A 19,090-nucleotide genomic window follows, 5' to 3' on the forward strand; every position below is an offset into this window, starting at 1 on the left:
ATTAAATGTCTACCTTGACTAAGATCTATGTTAATCCTTGATTCTGTGCAAACTATAGTGATCTTAAGGAACCATCAGTTTATTAGGAGGCATGCAATGCAAATGCTTTCTTAAAAGGGTCAGAATGTTTGTGAAGGCCAACGTAAATTATGGTTGTCCACGTGCCACTATGTCTTGCGCAAATTCCGTCAGTCGTTCAATCTGCACTTTCCGCATGCAGCCAGATATTTCTAGACACATGGAAAGTTCACATCTGTGAGTGTCGTCTGTGCTTGTACCTTCCGTTGACTGTCCTATAAAGGATCACAAAGCTGTCAAAGTGGTCAAAAGAGTGTACTTTTGGAAAGGCTAAGCATTCGACTGTGCAAGATAGAATGGCGTGCAGATAAACAAACAATACCATAGCCTTTAGTCTGTCTGAGCACTCGAAGGACTTTTCACACCAGTTTTCATTCAAATAAATGACACGAAATTAAAAACTATTCAGAAACAAAAACTGTTCACATAAATTTCAATATAAGGCATCAAATTTTTATCGTCTTCTGAAAAAAATAAAATAATAATTTGGATATCTGAAAGAATTTAAGATTTACCTACTCTCTAAATAAAAAAATGTCAGATCATCACTGTACCAAATTTCAGACTTTGTGGAGGAGTTCACAGAGATTTCATTTTAAAATCTTGTAGAAAATTCATGCTCGTTGCGTACAGGCCGTCATCGAAAGTTTACTTAGGAATCGGGCTGGATGTGAGGCTTTTTCCCTTTACTTTTTTTCCATGGTCCACTTAACTGCTGCAACGCATATCTGCAGTCAGCCTGGTAATTCCACACTTTCATATAACTGTGTGAAAGCCAGCACAGTCCCTCTCACAGGACAGATCAACTTTCTCTCCTTCTACCCTCCTCCCTCTCTCTCCTCTCATCTTGACATCTCTCCTCCCTTCCCAGTCTTATCCTTCTCTTGCCATTTCAGGTGGGCACAACTGGAGGTGACAGAAAGAGCTTTTGGGTCAGTTTCTTTGCCTAGAACAGACCCAGTAATTTGGACTTAGCACTGATTTTTGCAGACTAAGAAAAGCCCCACAAAAAGAGGGAAAGAAAGAAAGAAAGAGAAAAACAATAGGATAAAAGTAGAGAGGAGGGACTGTGGGTAATGGAGGGGCGTGAAACAAGGGAGCTGGCCAAAGACTGTTATTAGAGTTGCTTCTCCCACCTCCTCAATGAAATCTTAGAGGCCTCAAAAGGTCAAAACGTCTTCACAGCTCAGCACAAATACATTCTCGAACAGTCCGTGTGCACTGCGGAACATCCGAGAGAGGAGTGAAAAAAGTGCATGTCTTGTTTTCAACAACCCCCCAATTTTTGATGGGTAAATTCTCTCCCTCACCCCAGGCCCCATTTGCTTGTCTACCCAGCATGAGTGTTTAATCTTTTCAGGGCCTTGAATTGGGCTTGTAAAAGAGGCCTGATCTCGCTCCCGCCAGGGGCCGTGAGGCTCATTCGAGCTTTAATCACTGTGCAAACACAGCAGCACTCCATCAGCCCTCCCTCCTTACACACCTCCGTAGAGCCCAACTTTCTCTTCTCAGTCTACACCCTCTCTCGCTTTTCTACCCGCTTTGCTTTCTGTTTTTCCAATGGCGGTCTATTGAGAAATCCCTCCTGCTGTACTTGACAAACCATGGGGTGTCAGAGCTGTAAGAAAACGTCTAGAGTTGGTTTGTAATTTGGCGGGTTTTACTCCCCTGCCTTGTCTGGCGAAACCTTTCATGTTTGTGCCATGTTGTTTTAATTAGTTGCCGTGTTATGTGAGCGACCATCGTTCGTCTGGCAATGTAAATATCTATGGATTTGGACGTGTATCGACATCACTGATGCCTCTTCGTGTGCTTACCTGCGATGACAGAGGAAGGGCATTGGCATTTGATGCAAAACAAATAAAGTGATTTATTTGTTTTTTGTTTTGATGTTAACAGCCCCAGAGAAAGTTTGATTTAGACAGCGTCAGTTTGATTTGGTTTGGGTGTTTGCTTTGCTCATGGTTTGTGTGGGGCATTCTCTGTCTTTCTCTGCTCATAGACCCTGGTGAAGAATGTTGGCCTTAAAGCTCTTGGAAAGCTTGATGGTGAATCATGAAATAACGGTGGATCAGTGAGCTGGGATTAGATGGCTGCTGTCTTCATAAATAGCAAAATGGCCATTGAAACTTGAGTTTTCATCATTTTGTTCTACCTGTCGCTTCCTTTTACAGGATGTTGGAATGGTATGATCATCGGTTGTCATTGTGGCATCAATTTCTAAATGGTACTTCCAACGCTTCTAAAGGTTGGAATTTCTTTCACTTGTCTATTAAAGACAATACAACCATTTGTACACTACCAGTCAGAAGTTGATGCACTTGACTGAATTTGTTTCAAGGTTATAACAATCTAGTTTAGTTTTGATTTTGTTTGTTAGTTCTTTGTTAGTTTTAATTTTTACATATTTTATAGTTTTAGTTTTTCATTACATTTAGTTTTTATTTTAGTTTTAGTTTTTGTATTAAGTGATACATATAGAATGGGGAAAACAGACATTTGTGCAACGTGGGTCGTACGTATAGCTTGACACCCAAATGTACAGTTTGGAAATAATACTTATAAAATTCAAAATCTTCATTTTAATAAGACCAACTGAATTTCATTATTGATATTACAGCAGAAGAAAACACACAATTCTGATTTAAGAATGCTTCTTTTTTTATTGAACTTTAACAACAAAGTCCTCTTTAATCAAATCAAATCAAATTCCTTTATTGTCACTCAACCATATACACAAGTGCAACTGTGTGTGAAAGTCTTGGGTGCAGTTCCAAGCAACACAGCCATATGACAATTACAATAAACATCTGATTTACACATAACAGTTTACACATCTTGTTACACACTACAATATACACCTAATAATATGCAGTATACACAAAATAAGAAGACTGTATACAATAAAAATACACTGTACCCCCCCCCCCAATGTAATTAATGGAAATAAAAATTAAGTGTTGTGTTGATATTCAGCTGTCGGTTGATAGTCAGTTGCCAGTGTGTTATTAAGTATAAAATGTCAGTCCAGTCTGAGGCTAATAAAGTGCAGTGCTGATATAATTTATGTATCGGGAGCGATCAAGAGTTCAAAAGTCTAATTGCTTGGGGGAAAAAGCTGTCATGTAGTCGGCTGGTGTGGGTCCTGATGTGGCGATACCACCTGCCTGATGGTAGCAGTGAAAGCAGCCCATGACTCGGGTGGCTGGAGACTCTGATGATCCTCCGAGCTTTTTTCACACACCGCTTGGTATAGATGTCCTGGAGGGTGGGAAGCTCACCTCCGATGATGTGTCTGGCATTTCGCACCACCCTTTGCAGGGCTTTGCGGTTGAGGGCGGTGCTGGTGCAGTGATGCAGCCAGTCAGGATGCTTTCTACAGTGCTGGTGTAGAACCGTGTGAGGATGTGGTGATTCATTCCAAACTTCCTCAGCTGCCTCAGGAAGAAGAGGCACCGGTGAGCCTTCTTCACAACTGCCTCAGTGTGGACGGACCATGTGAGTTCCTCAGTGATGTGGACACTGAGGAACTTGGAGCTGCTGACTCTCTCCACCGGTGCTCCATTGATGGTGATGGGGCTGTGTTCTCTGTCTTTTCTCCTGAAGTCCACCACAAGCTCCTTGGTCTTACTGACGTTGAGGGAGAGGTTGTGCTCCTGGCACCAGCATGTCAGAGTGTGCACCACCTCTCTGTAGGCTGTTTCAACATTGTCAGTGATCAGACCTACCACCGTCGTATCGTCAGTAAACTTAATGATGGCATTGGAGCTATGTGTTGCCACACAGTCGTGTGTACAGGGAATTCAGGAGTGGGCTGAGAACACAGCCTTGCGGGGCTCCAGTGTTGAGGGTCAGTGATGAAATGTTGCTGCCCATTCTAACCACCTGGCATCTGCTTGACAGGAAGTCTAGGATCCAGCTGCACAGTGAGCTGTTTAAGCCCAGAGCCCGGAGTTTCACATCAAACTTGGAGGGCACTATGGTGTTGAATGCTGAGCTGTAGTCTACAAACAGCATTCTCACATGTGTTCCTTTTTTCCAGGTGGGAGAGAGCAGTGTGTAGTATAGATGCAATGGCATCATCAGTGGAGTGGTTGTTGTCAGTGCTCGAATTGGGGGGGGCTGGGGGGGATCCGGGACCCCTTAAAGGGCATTAGGAACCCTAGACTTAGGGGGGTCCCCAAGATACTTATATTTTAGTTAAAATAATAATGACAAATCTGTTTAAATTCATGCAGTGGATATGGTAAATTTCGTGAATTCATTATTTACAATAATTTATATTAAGTTTGTTTATAGGCTAGTTGTCATGTCTCTTTAAAATGTAAACGCCCCGCCCCACATCTAAAGACCGCTAATCGCATGACATCGTTGACATGACTGCTTGCTTGGCGCCACTCCCGTGAAGCTAACTTTAGCTAAAAAATGGAGAATAATAAACCTCCACTCGCAGTCGTGAAGTACTTACTGACTTTTTTGAGGAGTAATTTTCTCTCTCTCTATATCTTTCTACTATATCTCTCCACTCCATGTCGGGGCTTTTGTATTCCTTGCATAAATTGGAAACATTTAGGCTTACTCATTTTTCATTATTAATAGGCCTGATTCTACGGGGGTGCTAGAGATCGTGATGAAGATGAGTGACAGCTTTTTAGTGATTATAAAGTGAGCGCTCGTTGTGCGCTTTCTATGCTATATATAATCCATTCAGAATTTGTATAAATCTTGTTTTTCATGCTGCTAAGAGGAGGACCAACGGCCACGTACACACTGCAAAATTTCGGGAATTACATCCGCATATAAATGCGGGATTCACTCTTGAAATGGCAATGATTGACATATTGTTAACCATAGCATTGTTTGTTCCTGGATAAAGCAGCCTTTGGTGGTGGGGACCCCCCATAAGACTTGATACAATTCGAGCATTGGTTGTTGTGGTAAGCAAACTGCAATGAGTCCAGTGAGGCAGGCAGCACAGAGCAGATGTAATCTCTGATTAGCCTCTCAAAGCATTTGCTGATGATGGGGGTCAGAGCAACAGGATGCAAGTGATTTTGGATTGCTTTGGTACAGGCACAATGATGGACATTTAAAGCATGTGGAGACCATAGACAAGGAGAGGGAAAGGATGAAAATGTCAGTAAAAACACCAGCCAGTTGGTGCGCACACGCTCTGATGCTGCCACCCGGAATGCCGTCTGGACCCGCGGCTTTACGGATATTCACCTGTAGGAAGGATCGGGTTATGTCTGCTACAGAGACTGAGAGTGAACTAACCTCTGTAGCTTCGGCTGCAGGAGCTCTCTCCGCAAGGGCGGTGTTGTTTCCCTTGAAACAAGCATAAAAATTATTAAGCTCATCCGGGAGAGAGGCAGCGGTGCATTTGACATGAGAAAGTAAGTCTTGTCGCAATTCTGAAAACTGAACATCATACAAAACTCTATACCAATTCCAAATGAAATGTAAAAAAAATCACTGATTTACAGTGTAAGATATAATGAGTGAAAAGTGTGTGTGTGAGAGAGAGAGAGAGAGAAAGTCAGAATAAATGACTGGATATTATATTGTTTCTGTTCTCTTTGTTTTAACATCATGCATTGGCAACAAAACAAACAGTCATTCCAAAAGAAGTTCAAATGTGCCATAATTGAAGTCCCAGTCATGGCTAGCGCGTTTTCTATAGGGTGACCAGATTTTGAAAGTCTCAAACTATACACACACACACACACACACACACACACACAGTTGAAGTCAGAACTTTACATACATCTTAGCCAAATACATTTAAACTCAGTTTTTCACAATTCCTGACATTTAATCGTAGTAAACATTCCCTGTCTTAAGTCAGTTAGGATCACTACTTTATTTTAAGAATGTGAAATGTCAGAATAATGGTTGAGAGAATGATTTATTTCAGCTTTAATTTCTTTCATCACATTCCCAGTGGGTCAGAAGTTTACGTTCACTTTGTTAGTATTTGGTAGCATTGCCTTTAAATTGTTTAACTTGGGTCAAATGCTTTGGGTAGTGTTCCACAAGCTTCTCACAATAAGTTGCTGGAATTTTGGCCCATTCCTTCAGACAGAACTAGTGTAACTGAGTCAGGTTTGTAGGCCTCCTTGCTCGTACAACCTTTTTCAGTTCTGCCCACAAATGTTTTATCGGATTGAGGTGAGGGCTTTGAGATGGCCACTCCAGTACCTTGACTTTGTTGTCCTTAAGCCATTTTTCCACAACTTTGGAGGTATATGCTTGGGGTCATTGTCCATTTAGAAGACCCATTTACGACCAAGCTTTAACTTCCTGGCTGATGTCTTGAGATATTGCTTCAATATATCCGCATAATTTTCCTTCCTCATGATGCCATCTATTTCGTGAAGTGCACCAGTCCTTCATGCAGCAAAGCACCCTCACAACATGATGCTGCCACCCCCATGCTTCACGGTTGGGATGGTGTTCTTCGGCTTGCAAGCCTCACCCTTTATCCTCCAAATATAACGATGGTCATTATGGCCATTTTGTTTCATCAGACCAGAGGACATTTCTCAAAAAAGTAAGGTATTTGTCCCCATGTGCACTTGCAAACTGCAGTCTGGCTTTTTATGGTGGTTTTGGAGCAGTGGCTTCTTCCTTGCTGAGCAGCCTGTCAGGTTATGTCGATATAGGACTCGTTTTACTGTGGATATAGATACTTGTCTACCTGTTTCCTCCAGCATCTACACAAGGTCCTTTGCTGTCGTTCTGGGATTGATTTGCACTTTTCACAACAAACTATGTTAATCTCTAGGAGACAGAATGCATCTCCTTCCTGAGGGGTCTGATGGCTGTGTGGTCCCATGGGGTTTATACTTTATGTACTATTGTTTGTAAGATGAACGTGGTACATTCAGGCATTTGGAAATTGCTCCAAAGGATGAAACAGACTTGTGGAGGTCCACAATTTTTTTTCTTAGTTCTTTGCTGATTTCATTTGATTTTCCCATGATGTCAAGCAAAGAGGCACTGAGTTTGAAGGTAGGCCTTAAAATACATCCACAGGTACACCTCCAATTCAGTATACCTCCTATCAGAAGCTAATTGGCTAAATGTCTAAAGGCTTGACATCTTAAAGGTACAGTTAACTTAGTGTATGTAAACTTCTGACCCACTGGAATTGTGATATAGTCAGTTAAAAGAAACAATCTGTCTGTAAACAAGCTGTCTGTAAAAGTAGCGCTGTCTTAGGCATCTTGCAGTACGGACATTGCAATTTATTGCCCTGGCCACGCATGTTCATTAATTGTTTATGGTTCATTGAACAAGCATGGAAAACATTGTTTAAACCCTTTACAATAAAGATCTGTAAAGTTATTTGGATTTTTAAAAATTATCTTTAAAATACAGTGTCCTGAAAAAGAGAAGTTTATATTGTATTAAAAAATTAATATAACATCTTTTATATCTCATATTGTTTTATAAGATTTTAACCACATTTGAGATATTTGTGTAATGTATCAATTCCATATAGCCTATTCTATCCATATGATGTAATATTGCATGTGTAATACTGATATGACTTGTCAGTGCTTGAAATTACTTGTCAGCTACACATTTTTACACAAAAATTGCAACATTGGAACTTAAAAGTTAAAATACAGTTCCACATTTAAGTGCTTATACTATTTTAAAAAATACAGCTGTATGAATATGACCTGCAATCTCTTATTTAACACTGTAGCCATGGGAAAGTGAACATTTACAGTGACAGCAAAACATTTCAATTCCATTTTCATGTGTTGTGCAAAGAAATAGATCGGCTTCTTGAACTTGCATTTTCATTTGGGCATTTCTAATTTGCATTGGATGATGACAGAGAGCAACAGATAATTACATTTTTCCAATATAATTGATTTTTATTTTTATTTCAGTTTACAAACATTGTTTTTTTTTTTTTGTTTTTTTTTACATTGTCTTCATTTTCATTTTGGTTTACGATAATAACCATGATTTGTTTTTCGTGATCTTATCTAAAAGCATATGCTTAAACGCTTGAATTTAGTTTTGTAGACAAAAAAATAAAATAAAATAAATGAATAAGCTTGACTGGATAACTGTTGGCAGCATAAAGCATAAATGGAAACTCCTTCAAACCTGTATAAAAAGCATCCCAGGTAGCACCTCATGAAGTTTAGGTTGAGAGAACAGTGTGCAGTCTTGGCAAATGACTTTGAAGAAGCTAAAATTTAAGATTTCCATTCTTCCATTTTTTTTATTCCTAAGTTTTGATGACTTTATATTACTTTAAAATGTGGAAAATGCTTATAGTCCAAGAATGAGTAGGTGTGTCCAGACTTTTGACTAGATGTGTATGTGTGTGTTTCTGTCCTTTAGAGAAAACTGCTGGCCATCTACCTCCATAATGATGAGAGTGTCCTCAGTAATGTGTTCTGCTCCCAGATGATGTGTGCAGACTCCATAGTGTCATATCTCAGCCAAAACTTCATCACATGGGCCTGGGACGTTACCAAAGAAGCTAATAAAGCCAGGTAACACCGTTTATCATGCACTGTCTCTCCTCCATGTGTTTCATCGTAACCACTCACAATTTTAAAAGGTAGGGATGCACAATATATCGGCACCATATTGGTTATCGTTGAATATTAGTGAGATTTTTTTATTTTTTATTTATCGGTCGATATTGGGTATTTCATTGTGGACTTTCGTTTCCGCCTTTTTAGATTGCGTTTGCCAACATCTAGGACTAACTAAAGGGATACCGATCGTTTATGGCGAAGATGTTAGCTTACCTTTTAAGAACACTCTTTGTTAGGGATGGGACGATGTGCAAATTGTCTGCCAGTATTTTCTGATAACATGCTGCATTCATCTTGCCAACAAAATGCAAAAATAAAATGATTAATTATACGTGTCAGCCACAGCGAGGTGTTGGTTATCGGCATCGGCCTTGAAATTCATATTGATGCATCCCTAGTAATCAGACCATCCAGAGCGGTGGAAATCGGAAGCATTTTCATACTCAAAATGGATGATCTCTTAATAAGAGGCATTCCTCCCTTCCCCCCTCTACTATGCCGACTCTCTCCTCAAAGAGGGCTTTAACAAAAGATGTTGTGTTTGCTCACTGAGGCCCTGGTAGGGCAATCTGCACTAATCTGCCCCACTGAAGGGTCAGTTAGACAGACAGACAGCCATCGTAGAGTGCACTCCTCAATGTCTTCATTTCAGAATGGCAGTTATGGTGGAAGAAGTGGTAGTAATTTGCATTCATGCTTTGTTGCCATCAAGAGGCAAAAGAAGCCTCTTGTAACATCAAACCTAAGTTAAGATCTGACATGTTAACCAGAACACATATAGATCCTAGCTGAAATTCCCTTGGCTACTAACAGATAAGAAGGATTCCAGAGTATGGGTGTTTGTTAAACGGCCCCTGGTCTATAACACCAACTCACCAAAAACACTTATTGTCCATTAACTCTTGCTGTAATAGTTAAAAGATCTGACCCAGAGTGTTGAGTTAGCTGGATGAACAATGTTTCAGGTGTTTTGGGCTTCTGATTAAAACAAGGACTGAGTGAAATAAGGATGGAAGGCAATAAAAGAAAGAGGGAGAACCTGGTCAGGCAGCAGATGGATTCTTGATTGGTCCCAGCAGGCTTTGCTTCTGAGCAGGCCTCTACTTTTTCTTCCAGTACGCTTCACCCTAAAGACCTCCCTCCTGAGCAGACATGGAGAGAAAGACCAGCCAGTGACCTGCTTCTGCAGGGGCTCCTTCAGTCCAGCCCTGTCTCTATACCCCTCTCTTTCTGCTTTTTGCCCCAGCTGAGCCTTTCTACTACAGATTAAAGGCGGTCAACATCTGGGGCTATTCATAATGCGAACAGACACACACACACAATCCTTATACCCTGACATGCACATACACACCTCATTCTCACGCTCCTGAGCCAGGCCTGACTGGATGGTGACTGGCAATATTTTTTTAACGCTAACTCTGTGAATGAAGCCTGTGATTCGCTAATCACTGACACCAATCTCAACATAATTGTGCATTAATCCAGAGGCCAAATGTAATTGGAGTGAATGTAATTAGCACCCACAGGTGCTACAGATGCTTTTTGTTGTTGGTCTAAATAAGAGAAAGCTGTAGGCCACAATTTGACGGTTCTGTTCTAATAGATACAAAGGGCTCTATTCTAGCATACTCGATAAAAGCATCACTGTTATTATTGCTCATACCTGGGGTTTTTCCTTGTTGAAAAGGTTTGTTATTACTTTTCTAAGTGATCAGATGATAAAACAGGTAAAACAATCTCATAGACTTATGCTGAAGGAGGGACCCTGGCTTCTACATTCACAACACAGCTGAATGTGGCCCATATATGATTTGGCACAGATCAGATTTTTTTAAATTAATTTATTTTTTATTACAAATCAAATCAAATCACTTTATTGTCACACAGCCATATACACAAGTGCAATGGTGTGTGAAATTCTTGGGTGCAGTTCCGATCAACATAGCAGTCGTGACAGTGATGAGACATATACCAATTTACAATAACATCAAATTAACACAACACAATTTAAACATCTGTTATACACATAATTACACTCAACAGTATACAAATAATAACATACACTGTACAGTATACAATACGCTGTTTTTGTTTTGTTTTTTTACTATATAGATACACATTATTCAATAAAAATTAAAAATAAGAATATATAAAAAAAAAAAAAAAAAAGTGAACAACAACATTTTAAATGCAACCCACACCACATGACATTTTAAATGCGACCCATACCAGATACTGGTCTGGATAGCCGATGCTCCTCAACTGACCCGCATGTGTACTGAGCATGCACATCACAAACCCTGGCATGTTCATCTTTATAATGTGAATAATTAAGTAAAATTATAATTTGCCCTTTTTATTTTTTAATGGCATTACGTCTGTCTAATAATATATCAGCTTTATTTCCTATAAAAGGAACTGTTTAACTAAAAAAGATATGAGTTGCAATTAAATGTTTTAATCCATAACAGACCTATATACAGGGTAAATTAAGCGTACACATGACAAATGTTGAGTTGGATTAAAGGGATAGTTCACCCAAAGATGAAAATTATCCCATCATTTACTCTTCCTAATGCCATCCCAGATGTGTATGACTTTCTTTCTTCTGCTGAACACAAACAAAGATTTTAAGAAGAATACCTCAGCTCTGTAGGTCCATACAATGCAAGTGAATGGTGACCAGATCTTTGTAGCTCCAAAAATCATGAAGGAAGTCAAAAAATTATAAAAGTAATCCAGTGGTTAAATCCATATCTTCAGAAGCGTAGGTGTGGGTGAGAAACAGATAAAAATGTAAGTAATTTTTTTAACTCTAAATCTCCACTTTCACATTCACTTTCACATCTGAAGTTTCACACATTTAGTTTCACTTTCACATTTGAAAATGAATGTGAAAGTGGAGATTTGGAGTAAAAAATGATTTAAACATTGTTCTGTTTCTCACCCACACATATTATATTGCTCCTGAAGATGTAGATTTAACCACTGGAGTAATATAGATTACTTTTATGTTGGCTTTATGTGATTTTTGGAGCTTCAAAGATCTGATCACCATTCTCTTACATTGTAAGGACCTACAATGCTGAGATATTCTTCTAAAAATCTGAGTTTGTGTTCTGCAGAAGAAAAAGTCATACACATCTGGGATGGCATGAGGGAGTATATAATTAGAGAATTTTCATTTTTGTGTGAACTTTCCCTTTAATATAAAAAATGTCACATTAAATCCGACCTGCCTGTTAATGTTGGAGAAAATCAGATTTATTTCTTATTTATTTCCACATATAAAAGTGACTCAGAGAGGCTCTGAAAATGTTATTGAGGTTTCAATTCAGGCTTGAGATTTCATAACAATTAGATTTTTGACGTTCACACAGTTATTCAAAAAACATATCTGTGTCACATGTGAAGGGGAAAAAAGTATGTTACAAACTGACACAGAAAATCCTTGCAACCACATAGCAATGCCCTGGCAACCACCCAGAATCCCCTGGCTTTGTGGTGGCAAGTTTTTCACAGGCAAGCACCACTTACATTTGTGATTCCTCCAAAGTGCTTAGAAACACTTCGAAAATTCTTTGAACTTTTGGCATCTCAGCAACTCATACTTTTGAAGGGCATTGTCAGATTAGATCACCATGACAAGAGGCATAGGACAATATATGTTTTATAGTGGCTTTGTTGTCAGTTATTTCTGTGCAATTGTATCATTAAAAGTCAATGCATACTTGAAGTATCATGCATTATTTTTTGTTACAGTTGTTCACATAAATGCGACCCATACCAGATACTGTGGGGAAAAAAGTATGTTACAAACTGACCCAGAAAATCCTTGCAACCATGTAGCAATGCCCTGGCAACCACCCAGAATCCCCTGGCATTGTGGCAGCAAGTTTTTCACAGGCAAGCATACTTTAAGTATCATGCATCATTGCTGCAAGAACTGTTGTCTCTGGGAAAAAGCGAGAGAGAAAGAAGAGTGCACACACCCTGTGGCCCCAGCAGATGGCCTGATTCTATGCAACGCCTCGAGAGGTTCTGCTGGGTCTTACGGTGTGGGGAAATATTAAGGTTCTCACACTTGAGATTGTATGATGTGAGCGAGGGAAGAGGAGGAGACGAGCATGTCACTCCAATTACGAATCTGTCTTGATGCGACATTTGAAACACCAGGTGTTACCAACTAGCAAATAAAAAAAAAACTCCCCTGAAGTTCTTTGAAAACGCTTAAGATTCTTTAAGATTTCTTATGCTTCACTGATGTGGCAATGAACTGTCAACTGCAGTGCCGGATGGGACCTCTGCAAATACTGCAAGTGTTATTTGTATGATTTGCAGTGGCACACCTCAGTCTGTAGAATCTAGATTCAGATCTTCAGTGAGTTAAAGGGATAGTTTACCAAAAAATTTTATTCTGTCATCATTAACTCACCATCATGTTTTCCAACCCCATATGACCTTCCGTGAAACACAAAAGAACATGCGGGGACACTAAATGAGGTTGTAATTCAGCCTAAAATCTCCTTTTGTATTCCATGGAAAACAGAAGGTTATACAGGTTTTGAAGCTATCTCTTAAAATAATCGCTACATATCACTACAGTTAGTTCAGACCATTGTATCCTGTTTTCTAGACTTAGCACCCTAAGTTTATTCAAATTGTTTTTTAGTTTTCAAGGTCTCAAGAGAAACAACTGCTTACTACATACTGCTCTGTATATATTGTATGCTGCCTACTATTTAAAAAAATAGTTTGTGCAGCATCATGCATTATGCAAAAATAATCATTTTAAACTGTATTATGCTTTATTGTCACATAGATTTGCTAAATAATTAAATAATGAGTCCTGAAAGAGATCAGGGTGGATATTGATTCTAGTTCATACAACCCCAATTCCGAAAAAGTTGGGACAGTATGAAAAATGCTAATAAAAACAAAAAGGAGTGATTTGTAAATTATATTCACCCTTTGCTCTATTGAAAGCACTACAACTAAACATTATATGATGTTTTACTTTGTGAATTTCATTGTTATTTGAAAATGCACAGTAATTTGAAATCGGATGATTTCAACATGCTCCAAAAAAAGTTGAGACGGGCAATTTAAAATAACAATTTGACGAGTTGAAATAACAAGGCGATGTGAAACAGGAGACGTTAAACAGGTGAGGCAATCGTGTCATAGTGTATAAGGAGCCTCCAAAAACGGCCTAGTCCTTCAAGAGCAAGGATCATTCGAGACTTGTCAATTTGCCAACAGGTCCTTCAGCAAATAATCCAGCACTTTGGGAACAATGTTCCCCAAAGACAAATTGGAAGGATTTTGGGCATTTCACCCTCTAGAGTGCACAATATAGTTAAAACATTCAAGGAATATGGTCAAATCTCAGTGCGTAAAGGGCAAAATGAAAACCATTTCTGAATGCACGTGATCTCTGATACCTCAGATGTCACTGTCTTAAAAAACATAATTCATTATTGATATCATGAACATGGGCTTGGGATAACTTTAGTAAACCTTTGTTAGTCAACACCACTCGCCGCTGCATCCACAGATGCAAGTTAAGACTTTACTATGCAAAGCAGAAACCCTACATCAACACTGTCCAGAAGCACTGTCAACTTATGTGTGCTCGGTCTCATCTTAGATGGAAAATAGACAGTGGAACTGTGTCTTTTGGTCTGAAGAGTCCACATTTCAGAAAGTTTTTGAAAAACAAAGCCGTCGTGTTACACGGGCCAAAGAGGGCCATCCAAGCTGTTATTAGCGTCAGGTCCAAAAGCCAGTGTCTGTATGGGCCAGGCGTGTGTCACTGCCCATGGCATGTGTAACTTAAACATCTGTGAGAACACCATGAATGCATACAGATATGTACAAATTTTGGAGCAACATATACTGCCATCCAGCACCATCTTTTCCAGAGACCTCCCCTGAAAGACCTCCTCTATTATGTGGGGTCCTTCAAGGGTCAATTTTAGGACCCTTACTATTCTCCGTGTACATGCTCCCACTGGCCTCAATTTTTGAGAGATATGGCATGTCTTATCATTGCTATGCTGACGACACTCAATTTTATTTTCCAGCATGCTTGGACAAAAAATCATCAATAGAGAATGCCCTAAATTGCTTTGCTGATATTAAGTGCTGGCTGGCAGACAATTTCTTACAGTTAAATGAGAGCAAAACTGAAGTTCTGATTCTCAGCCCCTCCAAGTCTTCTTTACCTGGACTGGTTGACCAGCTAGGTCCGCTGTCGTTAAATGTGCAAGATCATGCAAGGAGCCTTGGAGTGATCTTGGACTCATCACTACTTTTAAATAGACAGATCAATGCTGTTGTTAAGAGCAGCTTTTTTCATCTGAGATCAATTGCAAAAGTAAAACACTTTCTCTCTAAATCAGATCTAGAATTTGTGATTCACTCGCTAATATCGTCAAGGTTAGATTACTGCAATTCATTGTAAACCGGACTGCCTGAAACTGCCTTGTTCCATTTACAGGTGGTCCAGAATGCGGCCGCTAGGCTCCTTACAGGGTCTAGAATGTTTGACCACATTACACCAGTATTAGCATCCCTACACTGGCTCCCCATAAAATGGAGGATAGATTTTAAAATTCTGCTCTATGTATACAAAGCTCTATCTGGTCTCGTGCCTCAGTATCTCTGTGACCTTGTCCTTTACTCTCCCACTAGAGCACTTAGGTCAGCTGACCAACTTCTGCTGAAAGTTCCTCGTTGTCACTACAAATTGAAGGGTGATCGTGCATTTGCTATTGTAAGCCCCAAACTCTGGAACAAGCTTCCGCTTCATTAGGACAGCTCTGACGCTCAGCCTTTTTAAATCTGCTTTAAAAACACATTTTTATTCATTAGCTTTTGAATAAATTTTAATTATGGATATAGATTTTAGGCTCAGGTATTTATTAGTATTTATATAAGGGTATATTATGCATATTATGTTGTGATTGAAATGTGTATTGTAAAGCAATTTGGGTCAACTCCTGTTGTTATAAATGTGCTCTGTAAATAAAGGTTGAGTTGAGTTGAGACCTCCCTGCATTTTCCAGCAGGACAACTTCAAACCACATACTGCCCGGATTTGAAGTGCATAGCTGTGTAAGCAGAGAGTGTGGGTGCTAGATTGCCTTGCCTGCAGTCCTGATCTGTCTCCAATTGAGAATGTGTGGCACATTATTAAGCACACCATCCAGCAATGAAGACCCCATACAATTGTGCAGCTAAAGACCTACATAATGGATGATTGGGGGAAAATTCCACTTTCTAATCTTAACAAACTTGTGTCTTCAGTGCCAAAATGCTTAAGTGTTATTAGAAGAAATGGTGATGTTTCACAGTGGTAAACACTCGACTGTCCCAAATTTTTGGAGCATGTTGCAATCATCTGATTTGAAATGACTGTATATTTTCAAAAAACAATGAAATTCACAAGGAAAAACATAATATAATGTGTAGTTGTAGTGCTTTCAATATAGCAAAGGGTGAATATAATTTATAAATCACTCCTTTTTGTTGTTATTAGCATTTTTCATACTGTCCCAACTTTTTCAGATTTGGGGTTGTACATCACACTGGAAGTGGAAGGTCAGGTGGAGCACATTGCATTGGAGATACGGTATTGCATGCATTCTGCTCTGAGCAACTACTGCACATTTTGGCATATATAGGAGGTCATGCAGATTTTCCATTCATATAGAAAGCTACAGTCTTTCAAAAATGGTAGTATGCCACTCCAAACATACCTGTAGTTGTACTTTCCATAAAGTCATCTTCTCTGACACAACTTTTTCTAATAGTTCTCAGATAGTATGAAATTTGTCTCTTTCTCCTTTCCGCCCTCTCACACTGGTCGTGACCTCTCACATAAGTGCGTTCCATTTCTCTATTTTACTTGCAAGTTATTAAAGCTGCTGTTATTAAAAGAAGAGAGAAGCTAATCTATATTTGCATTCAGTCTATGGCAATTCATTAATATTATGACATTTACTGCGAGCTCTCGGAGCCTGCCTGATACCCTTTTCCTTCAGCGAAATGTTAATTTAAAGTTCTGTCTTTGTAATGGAATAAGAAATCCTCTCTGGCCTATCAAATTCAGTGCGGCTGGAGCTGAATACTAATTCAGACAGGGAGTGTTTGGAGAAGAAGTAGAAGCCAGAATTGGTTTTAAAGTCTGTTAATATGATGAGCTGTGTACTCTTATTAAGCTCTGTGATTGTTCAAGGGAGTTTCACTCACTGTCTGTCCACTGTCCACTCAAAAAAACTGACTCTCTCTCCCTCTCTGTCTCTCTCTCTCTCTCTCTCTCTCTCTCTAGACTACTCACAATGTGCACAAGGCACTTTGGCAGCGTTGTAGCACAGACCATTCGGACATACAAGACTGACCAGTTCCCATTACTCTTAATTGTCATGGGCAAACGGACATCAAATGAAGTTTTAAATGTCATTGAAGGTAATATATATGTATATGAACTATAAATAAAACTATTGGATTTCATAAAACTGAAACATTTAATAGTAAGTCTTTAACAAACCTTAAATAATTCTTAACAGATTAACATTTTTGACTTTTTTTTTTTTTTATGCAAATTGTATTATCAGTTCAACAATTTGAGTGAAAAGTTGAATTGAAAAATTAACATGAATTTCAGAATATTTTAGTATTTGGAATGTTCCCATTTTGCTTTGCTTTAATTTCAGGGTTCCCAACAGTCATCAAAAACCTGGAAATATTAGGGAGGGAATTGTGATTTCCAGTCCTGGAAAAGTCATGGACATTGATACAATCTTAAAAATAAAAAAATAGAAATAGTCATGCACATTTCTATAGGGAATATACATTGTTAAAATTTTACCTAAAATTATTCCATCAGCTAGATTTTGCTCTTGTGTAGAAAACAACTTGCTTGCACGGCAAAGTGATTTCTGATTTGTAAGCACATTTTTCTTTTGAGTACAGAATAGACCATAATAGTTCACAAATCAGTCTGAATGGTTCATTAGAAAATTAGTCTGAATCAATATTTTTAAAAATCCATATCCAGCTGTTTGATAATCCAGAGAATTTTTCACAATATTAGAACATTTATTTCAGGTTTTAGCTCCCCCCACCAAAACCCCCCACTCTCCAGAATTAAATTTGAATCCCTGATTGTCATTATGGTCTCAGACTTACAGACCCCACTGTTTATAATCAGGTTTTTAGAATACATTCTGAAAAGCTGAGTATTTGGAACATTTTTACATTAATACTGGAGGATAGCTAAGTTTCACCATTCTGCTACAGTCTGATTGTGTTATTCTCTGTATGTGTTATGAAGGCAACACAACAGTGGATGAGCTCATGATGAGACTCATGGGGGCCATGGAGATCTTCACCGCACAGCAGCAAGAAGACATCAAAGATGAGGTGAGACAAGAGAGGATGCCCACCAGACAGAGATTCATATTCAAACACTACCTACACCGATCAGCCACAACATTAAAACCACCTGCCTAATATTGTGTAGGTCCCCCTCGTGCCGCCAAAACAATGCCAGTCCACATCTCAGAATAGCATTCTGAGATGCTATTCTTCTCACCAAAATTGGACAGAGCGGTTATCTGAGTTACCGTAGACTTTGTCAGTTCGAACCAGTCAGGCCATTCTCTGTTGACCTCTCTCATCAACAAGGCATTTCCATCCACAGAACTGCCCCTCACTGGATGTTTTTTGTTTTTGGCACCATTCAGAGTAAATTCTAGAGACTGTTGTACGTGAAAATCCCAGGAGATCAGCAGTTACAGAAATACTCAAACCAGCCCATCTGGCACCAACAATCATGCCATGGTCCAAATCACTGAGATCACATTTTTTCCCCATTCTGATGGTTGATGTGAACATTAACTGAAGCTCCTGACCCATATCTGCATTATTTTATGCACTGCTGCCACACGATTGGCTGATTAGATAATAGCATGAGTGATTGTTGGTGTCAGATGGGCTGGTTTGAGTATTTCTGTAACTGCTGATCTTCTGGGATTTTCACGCACAACAGTCTTTAGAATTTACTCAGAATGGTGCCAAAAACAAAAAACATCCAGTGAGTGGCAGTTCTGTGGACAGAAATGCCTTGTTGATGAGAGAGGTCAACAGAGAATGGTCTGACTGGTTCCAACTGACAAAGTCTTCGGTAACTCAGATAACTGCTCTGTAAATTGTGGTGAGAAGAATAGCATCTCAGTTGGTGCTGTTTTGGCGGCACGAGGGGGACCTACACAATATTAGGCAGGTGGTTTTAATGTTGTGGCTGATTGGTGTATACACACAACAACATGTACTAACCTGTGAGTTTTTTTTTTCCTCAAATAAAAGTAATTACGCTAATGCTAAAATTGTTAATTTTTATGGAAAGTAACCTTTTAGTTACTTTTTCTCAC

General features: G+C 39.2%; 1 protein-coding gene across 2 annotated transcripts in view; it reads left to right on the plus strand.

Moving 5' to 3' along the window:
• The window catches only part of LOC127424042 (FAS-associated factor 1-like), a 103,064-nt gene that overhangs the window by 53,826 nt on the left and 30,148 nt on the right, over window positions 1-19,090 (plus strand). For both annotated transcript variants that reach the window (XM_051668833.1, XM_051668834.1), the window contains exons 13-15: window positions 8,449-8,603; window positions 16,987-17,123; window positions 17,992-18,080. In XM_051668833.1, the coding sequence (XP_051524793.1) occupies window positions 8,449-8,603; window positions 16,987-17,123; window positions 17,992-18,080 (381 nt within the window). The remainder of the gene's footprint in view (window positions 1-8,448; window positions 8,604-16,986; window positions 17,124-17,991; window positions 18,081-19,090) is intronic.

The sequence above is a fragment of the Myxocyprinus asiaticus genome, chromosome 33, assembly GCF_019703515.2.
Source record: "Myxocyprinus asiaticus isolate MX2 ecotype Aquarium Trade chromosome 33, UBuf_Myxa_2, whole genome shotgun sequence".
Lineage (NCBI taxonomy): Eukaryota > Metazoa > Chordata > Actinopteri > Cypriniformes > Catostomidae > Myxocyprinus > Myxocyprinus asiaticus.